The sequence below is a fragment of the Oreochromis niloticus genome, linkage group LG3 (assembly GCF_001858045.2).
Source record: "Oreochromis niloticus isolate F11D_XX linkage group LG3, O_niloticus_UMD_NMBU, whole genome shotgun sequence".
Classification (NCBI taxonomy): Eukaryota; Metazoa; Chordata; class Actinopteri; order Cichliformes; family Cichlidae; genus Oreochromis; species Oreochromis niloticus.
In genome coordinates, this window is record NC_031967.2 from 44,292,717 (window position 1) to 44,301,592 (window position 8,876).

The 8,876-nt window shown below is 43.5% G+C and overlaps 1 protein-coding gene across 1 annotated transcript; it reads left to right on the top strand.

The window, feature by feature from the left end:
- The first annotated feature begins 512 nt into the window (after positions 1 to 512).
- Positions 513 to 8,665, top strand: LOC109198904 (butyrophilin subfamily 1 member A1-like). Its single transcript, XM_019354222.2, has 4 exons — positions 513 to 521; positions 6,329 to 6,610; positions 6,729 to 6,842; positions 7,353 to 8,665. Exons 2-4 carry the CDS (start codon positions 6,358 to 6,360, stop codon positions 7,577 to 7,579), a joined length of 594 nt encoding a protein of 197 aa, XP_019209767.1. The 5' UTR covers positions 513 to 521; positions 6,329 to 6,357; the 3' UTR covers positions 7,580 to 8,665.
- The last annotated feature ends 211 nt before the right edge of the window (positions 8,666 to 8,876 follow it).

An 8,876-nucleotide genomic window follows, 5' to 3' on the forward strand; every position in this document is an offset into this window, starting at 1 on the left:
TTTTGTTTAAACAATTATTGCACACTTTCTGTAGATCCAATAAACTTCATTTCACTTCTCAAATATCATTTTGTGTGTCTCCTATATGATATATTTAACTGACATTTTTTTTATTGTAACAAGGTTGCCCAAACTCATCCCTGTGTGTGTGTGTGTGTGTCTATGTGTCTATCTAATTTCAGATTATTCTCAGGATGGACCTCAGCAGCAAATAGTGGCTCTACTTGGTGATGATGTGCATTTACCGTGTGTCCTTGAAACTCCTGTGGATGTTTCAAATATGTTGTTGGAGTGGAAGAAAACTGACCCGGCACCAGGATTTATCTACGTGTGGGACAAAAAGGAAGAAAATATAAAGTTCAAACTGCCATCATACATGGGAAGAACCTCATTGTCTTTTGATAAACTAAAACATGGAGACATCTCACTGACTCTCTCCCAAGTACAACTGCCTGATCAGGGACTGTACCGATGTTTCGTTCCAGAGCTGGGTCAGAAATCATTCATTGACCTTGTTGTAGGTAAGTTGATCCTGACATGTGCACTTTTATGCTGCTTTATCATGTGTGTATTTATGTTTGTGTATTTAATTGTGAGATCCATTTATTGTTCTTGAGGCTTATTAGAGTTTACAGAAATTATCAACACATTTGAAATCCCAACAGTCCTTCAGTATCTGTCAGTCTGTCTGTCTGGGTACGAGCAAGATGCTAGCAGGCAGGGCATACATGGGACGCCATAACCAAGTGACTGACATTGCATATAGAAGTCCTGAGGTCAAAATAGGACACGCCACTTATGGTGGCTCCACATACAGATGGACAAACTGGTGATGGCTAAACAACTGGAAACAGTAGTGGTGGTCAAGGAGAAAAAGAGAGCCATGGTGAAAAATGTAGGAATACCCAGTGATGGCAACATCAGGAAAAAGGAACATGAGAAGCTCTAAACACCAAGAAGTGATGTGTGATTCCACTGATTTCCATTCCGATTTATTAACAACTAAAGTTCTGGATGATACTGATCCAATACTAAATAATTTGTACAAAAACCTAATGTTTTGGGTAATCAAAATTAAAAAGTAGTGTATTGCGACCAAGATGGCGGCGCGTGAACAACGCGAGGCTCAGTGTCTCTCCAGAATCTGCTATTTAGCGGTTTTTTATCTACTTTTAACCAGATTATTCATCCAGAATTGCTGTGCGTTGCTGACCTACAGCAGACAAGAGATTCTGGACATCTGGACTCGTAACTCCAACAGTTTTATCGCCGATCTCCGACTCATCCCAGAGATCTCCAGAACACCGGAGGCTGCCCACTCTCCCCGGCCGGGAGAAAGTGCACGCAGACGGCGTCGAGAACGTAAACAAAGGCGAGGTAGGCGCGGAGGGCTACGGGCTAAGCTAAAGCTAACACCACATCGGCTGCCTTTACCCAGTATTTTCCTCGCCAATGTCCGTTCTCTGGCAAACAAAATGGATGAGATACGGCTCTCCATCACTAACAGACGGATTATGGACTCAAATGTCATGTTTTTCACCGAAACATGGTTGAACAACAGCTGCCCGGACAATGCTATCGAGTTAGCAGGACGCCACACACACCGAGCCGACAGGCTAGCAGTTGACTCCGGCAAGACCAGAGGTGGAGGTTTGTGCATTTATATTAACAATGCTTGGTGCATGAACTCCACTACTACTGAGAGTCACTGCTCACCTAATGCGGAGTTTTTAATGGTCAAATGCAGACCTTATTATCTCCCCAGAGAACTCACTTCGATCATACTCACTGCCGTGTATATACCCCCTGACGCTAATGCTAGGTTGGCCATGAAAGAACTTTCTGCAGCCATTAACAAACACCAGAATAAACACCCCGAGGCTGCTTTTATTGTTGCTGGCGACTTCAACCACACCAACTTAAAGACAGTCCTCCCCAGATTCCACCAACATGTCTCCTGCCACACCAGAGGAGACAAGACTTTAGACCATGTTTATTCCAACTTGGCTGGAGCCTACAAAGCAACACCCCTCCCCCACATTGGACAATCGGACCATCTCTCCCTGTTCCTCACACCTAGGTATTCACCACTCATCCAACGTGTGAAACCTGCTGTGAGGACAATTAAAGTGTGGCCAGAGGGGACAGACGCAGTGCTCCAGGACAGATTTAAAAACACAGACTGGAATATGTTCACCAACACAGACCTGGACCAGTACGCCTCATCTGTACTGGATTACATCTCCGAAACCACAGACAGTGTCACCACCCAGAAACGGATCACCATGTACCCCAACCAGAAACCTTGGATGAACCGGGATGTTCGTCTCCTCCTGAAGGCCCGCAACACCGCCTTTAGGTCAGGAGATGCACACGCCTACAGTACAGCCAGGGCTAATCTAAAGAAGGGCATCAAAAAAGCCAAACACCATTACAAAAAGAAGGTAGAAGAACACTTCTCCAACTCCAACCCCCGACACATGTGGCAAGGACTCCAGACCATTACAGACTACAGGACCACCAAACCCTCCCCCACATCCTCTGATGCCTCCTTCCTCAACGAGCTAAACAACTTTTATGCTCGTTTTGAGCGAGGGAACCCCACAACCACAACCATAACAGACATGACACCAGACCACCAACCTCTGACTCTCTCCCCCACCGATGTAGGAGCGGTGCTGAGTAGGATCAATGTCCACAAGGCTGCAGGTCCTGATGGCATCCCCGGGCGTGTTCTCAGAGCGTGTTCTGGGGAGCTTGCAGGAGTGCTGACAGACATATTCAACCTGTCCTTGGCCCACGCTGTGGTACCGGCCTGCTTCAAATCCACCTCCATCGTCCCGATACCCAAAAACTCCAACCCATCTAGCCTCAATGACTACCGCCCAGTAGCACTCACCCCCATCATCGCTAAGTGCTTAGAGCAGCTGGTCTTAGCACACTTCAAATCCTGTCTCCCCCCCACCCTGGACCCCCACCAATTTGCATACCGCCAGAACAGGAGCACAGAGGATGCAGTCTCCATCGCACTGCACTCTGTCCTCTCACACCTGGACAACAACAACACCTACGCCAGAATGCTGTTTATAGACTTCAGTTCAGCATTCAATACAATCCACCCATCACAACTCATCAGGAAACTGACAGACCTGGGCATCAGTTCCCTCATCTGCAAATGGTTACTGGACTTCCTGACCAACCGCCCCCAACATGTCCGGCTGGATAACCGCTGCTCATCTACCATCACAATGAACACCGGTGTACCACAAGGCTGTGTGATGAGCCCTTTCCTCTACTCCCTCTTCACCCACGACTGCAGACCTGCCAATGGTTCCAACACCATCATTAAGTTTGCAGATGACACCACGGTGATTGGCCTCATCAGTGACAACGATGAGACCGCCTACAGGGAGGAGGTGGATCGTCTGGCTGAGTGGTGCGACACAAACAACCTGCTGCTTAACACCGAGAAGACTAAGGAGCTCATCATGGACTACAGGAGGAATGCTGACCCACATCCACCCATCCACATTAAGGGGACGGCTGTGGAGCGTGTGAGCAGCTTCAAGTTCCTGGGAGTCCACATCTCCGAGGATCTCACCTGGACAACCAACTGCTCCAAGCTGGTCAAGAAGGCTCACCAGCGCCTCTTCTTCTTGAGGACTCTGAGGAAGAACCACCTGTCCTCAGACATCCTGGTGAACTTCTATCGCTGCACCATCGAGAGCATCCTGACCAACTGTATAACAGTCTGGTATGGGAACTGCTCTGCCTCGGACCGGAAGGCGTTGCAGAGGGTCGTGAAAACTGCCCAGCGCATCGCCGGAGCACCACTTCCTGCCATAAAAGACATCTACAGGAAGCGGTGTCTGAAAAGGGCTGGGAAAATCATCAGAGACCCCAGTCACCCATCACATAGACTCTTCACCCTCCTGCCCTCTGGGAGGCGCTACAGGAGCCTCCGGACTAAGACCACCAGGTACCGGAACAGCTTCTTCCCCACAGCTGTCAGACTCCTGAACTCTGCCTCCTGACATCTGACCCACGTTAAACTCATGGACTGAACATACACACACCCACAACCACTAGCACTTTATCACTATCACAATTATCCTAACTGCACTACTGTATAGTTCTGTGTAAATATCATTCTGTACATATGATAATTTTTAATCCTACAACTGTTTATAACTTGCATAGTTCACATTTCTGTATAACTGTATATCTCAGATTTCTGTATAGTTTTTATTTCATATTTATATCCTGTTCATAGCCTGTACATAGCTTGTACTCACTACAGCCTGTACATACTTATAGTTATAGAATATTCATAACATACTTCACACCGTGTACATTATAACATACCATAATAGACCCATTTCTGTAATATACTTACACATCTATATTATTGCTAATATATATTGTAATATATCTATATCGCGGCTAAAGCACTTTCTGGATGGATGCAAACTGCATTTCGTTGCCCTGTACCTGTGACATGTGCAATGACAATAAGGTTGAATTCTATTCTATTCTATTTCAAATTCTGACTAACATTTTAGGTACACGTTATTAGCTATTTATCTTATGTATGTAAAATAAGCTCCATACTTTCTCCTCCCTACCTGGGTATTGCCTACCTGGAGCACCTGTCCTTCTCCTCTTATTCAGTTTGCCTCATCATAAACTCATCATCATATTCTGTGTGATGCTTTACTTTTGTTTGTGTTTGATAAGGTTTTTGGTCTTGGCATGTGTGTTCCCAAACAATGTCCAGAAGAGCAGTCCTAGGAACAGCAAAGATACTGTGTAGGACCCTCAAGCTCCCAGGCCTCTGGTAGAGGACCTGAGCTTGAAGGGTAGAGACTGCCCAGAGGGGCAAGAGGGGAATTTTATATACACTGAAGGACATGATGTCAAAGAAGTTCAAGCTTGTGATGTCTATTATAGTCTAGTCTATTTCTAGCGAGTAACTTTTGTCATGGAATTTTTTTTTTTATCTTTTAATTTTGCTAAACAGTACACTCAGCTTATCACTTTTTTGTAATATATATTGATTGACAGTCACAGGCAGAGAAAAGGCAGTATGTTAAAACAATTACTTGGTCTCTTAGTAAATGATGTTCACAACACATTTGTACATGTTAGCTTAAGACAGTGGTTCCCAAACTTTTTTTGCTGGGCCCCCCTTGTTTAACAAGAAAAATGTTCGCGCCCCCGACCCCGCGCGTGCACGCGCGCACGCACGCGCACAAACACATCCTTCAACCACACACACCCATATTTTGCTCCATTGCGGTTTATTTCACACCTCAAACATTTATTAAACAATTAAGCAAATACAAATAATCTGCAATAAATTACAGGTAGTAAGAAAATAAAAAACCAACTCTTTTACGCTCCGTCCGCACCTACACGGGTATTTTTGAACGCGCAGCTGTTTCGGCCACATGTAAACGGCGTATCGAATCACCGAGAACGGAGATTTTTTAAAACTTTTTTTTGCGTTTACGTGTGGACAAGGAATACAGAGTTTGTCACGCAATGTCAAAGGTATGTGCCTTTTTCACGTCACACTGTGCGCCACGTTATTGTTTACATGAGATGAATTGCAGAATGGCAGATAGAGACAAAATACTGTTAATCTGACTATCTGTAGGTTTTACAGGCTTACATATACAGGCCATTACTGTCCCTGCATTTAGAAAGGCAGAGGCATCACGGTGTAATTATTTTACATGTAGTTGTTTTTTTTTTTCCTGTGTAATAATGTTCAACATTGCTATCAATACATTTTTCAAAAAAACCCTCTGCAAAATGGGTTCAAAAACATAAACAGCTGTGGGATACTGTTTGTCCGTGATTTGGAGAGCCCAGCGCGTGCTCCCGACGCAGGGAAAACTAATTCTGCAGGGAGACCTACCTCAGCACTTGTGCAGGTGAAACCAAAGGGAAGATATGCTTCACCTTATTTTCTAGTCTTTGGCTTAGAATGAAGTTGGTTTGGAAACATATTCAGCAATGCTTCATCTCCTGCTTTGCGTTTGTGTGGGCGCCCCGTGCTAGCAGTGTCCAAGCCTTGTTTTTGTTTTTGTTTTTTTTCCCTTTTCATGCCGCGCCCCCCCTGCAATAGCTCTGCGCCCCCCTAGGGGGCGGGCCCCACACTTTGGGAACCACTGGCTTAAGAGTTATTATGTCTTCAGTTGATTTCTGTTGTGTAGAAGCAGGCAAAAATAAAGGAAAGGTTTTGAAAAAGTAGGTCTGTCCAATTGCTTACTGGTACCATACATGCAGTGGCTCACTGGTTTCTCCTGTATCCCTTTATCAGGGTCAGCATCTACACCTGTCATAAAGGTGATGTCAAATGTCAGCAGCAGGGTGGTGTTACAGTGTGAGTCTGCAGGCTGGTATCCAGAGCCTGAGCTGCTGTGGTTGGACGGTGAGGGAAACCTCCCCTCTGCTGGACCTACAGAGACCCTCAGAGGTCCTGATGACCTCTATACTGTCAGCAGCAGAGTGACTGTGGAGAAGAGACACAGCAACAACATCACCTGCAGAGTCCAACAGAGGAACACCAACCAGAGCAGAGAGACACACAAACATGTTCCAGGTAATAATGACTCACATTCAGAAACAAACTTTTTCATTATTTCACCCTCATCATGTGCAGTTTGAAGCAAATCAGAACTAGTTTTACAGGAATAACCTCCATTTCTTTATCTTTTAAGGCTCTGCTGTCACAAAACAACCATCGGCCACTTTCATCATCGTGATCGTTTGCCTGCTGTACGTTGGTGCAGTTATCGCTTTTGTCTGGAATTTCATACTATCAAAAAAACCTGGTGCGTCACATGTTTGTTTCCCTTCTCTATATTTTCTGGAGTATGAAAGGCTGAATTTCTGAGACTAAATTCAGCACAGTGTCAGCTTTGTTTCCCTCTATAGAAGTCTGAATACATTCGTTCACGGACTCTGCTCTGGATGCTGCTCTGGGTTTTGGAAATTAACAAGTGACTATTTCAGCATGATCTTACCTGAATGAATATTTTATTCTCACACTTATGCTCAGTTTACAGTTTATGATTGCTCAATATTTTTACACTGTGGTGCAGGGATAAATGTAACATTACAGGATCTTAATCAGCAGGAGGGACCAGAGGGAGTGTCAGCAGAGTTAACAGGAATGTAAATCTACAAATGCATGATAATTGCTCTGACTAATGCTTACTATTAATTTAAAAGTCCCACACAGTTACAGGTATTTTATGGTTACATTAAAATTACAATAGGAAAGCTGTATCCAAACACACAAACACATGTACATGTATAACACTTTTCCTTTCTGTGTTTAGACACCAAGGTGAATGAAACTGAGCTAAAAACAATGAAACAAAAACGCAGCAGAGCTCCTGCTGACGACACCGAGACCAAAGAAATGAAAGAAGAGCCGCCATCAGAACAGCTGGAAGACGACACATCTGCTGTTGACATGAGTGAGGTGATCAAAGAGGGCGAGGAAAACCAGGAAACAGAGACTCAGAGTACGGCACAGCCATCCTTCACCAGCAGTGAAAACTAAAGAACAAGAAGCTCTCTGAGAGCACAAACCTCAGGCAGCTCACTGTCTGTGCAGTGCTTACTTTTAAGTAAGAATAGTTTTGTATTTTTATATAACATTACACTGGAGTAGGATAATAAGTATTTGTAAATAAATGGACATTAATGACTTGAACCTATTATGTAATATTACACTGCTGTATATTTATAACTAACATTTATTTATGACTAACTCATTCATTCTCCTGACAATACTTTAAAGATTTAACACATTTTGGGGTCAACGTGAAAGAAAGACAGACGTGAAATGTAAAAGTGAGGTCAGAGGTCAAATGTGACATCAGATTTTAAATGTACTTTCTACATGTTCAGAATACACAGAATCATAAGTTTTAAGGCTTTTCTTTTGTTTGTTTTCCACCAGTAAACCATCAAACATGACCCCACTCTGAATCCCTGAAAAGTTTTATCAGAATTCATTCAAACCTTTCCAGCTCTGGTTTACAGATGCACTGACCCACAGAGACGATCAGAGGATGGTAGAAAAGTCCAAACTCTTGATGTTTTTAACTGCGTTTCACTTTCAGAAGTTACTGTTTTTGTTTTTGATTATTGGCTGACAATTCATTTCACTTTTCTTTATGCAGCACCAAATCACATCAGCAGTTAACTTCCAGTTAGGTTAACACATTACATTGTGTGTTCCCACTAGAGGGAGCTACGTAGCAATCTGTTGCTATGACACCAGGATAAAGCAAGTGGTGTTTACAGCACAGCAACGAGCCAGGAGATAAAAAGATGTTCAGAAATATAAAATGTGGAACTTCCTGTTGATGTGACCTTCCTCTTGTGCATTTGGTTTTGTGGTTCTTCTTTGGGCGTCGAATGTATCTCTGTCAAAGCTGATGGATGGTTACAGGGTCATGATTGTTGATTTGTTGATGCCATCACAATCAGATGTTTCCAAAGACACCAGTGTGTGTTTTTAAATGAGTCAGTGTGGGTCCTGTTTAAAGCCACATTTATGGGCCATCCAGGCACTATGTGTTTGTTTTTGTGTTGTGCAGGAGTCTGTTGTTTCCGATGATTTTGTAAATGATTTCTGTTTTTGTAAATAAAGTTTCTAAGTTACTCCCTTATGCTGCCTCCACAGTCGAGCTGTGACAGTATTTATGTCTGACTAAATACACTCACTGAACAGAGAGTACACACGCTGTCCATTCTGAGGGTTTACATAACAGGACATACAAAAAATGAAAAATAAAAAAGCTCTTAAAATTATTTATGTAAAACTTCAAATGAACAAAAGCACATAATAT

Coding starts and splice junctions, on each gene's coding strand:
- LOC109198904 (XM_019354222.2), top strand. CDS start 6,358: ATGTCAAATGTCAGCAGCAGGGTGGTGTTACAGTGTGAGTCTGCAGGC. Junction 6,611..6,728: donor GACACACAAACATGTTCCAG/GTAATAATGACT, acceptor TTATCTTTTAAG/GCTCTGCTGTCACAAAACAA. Junction 6,843..7,352: donor CATACTATCAAAAAAACCTG/GTGCGTCACATG, acceptor TTCTGTGTTTAG/ACACCAAGGTGAATGAAACT.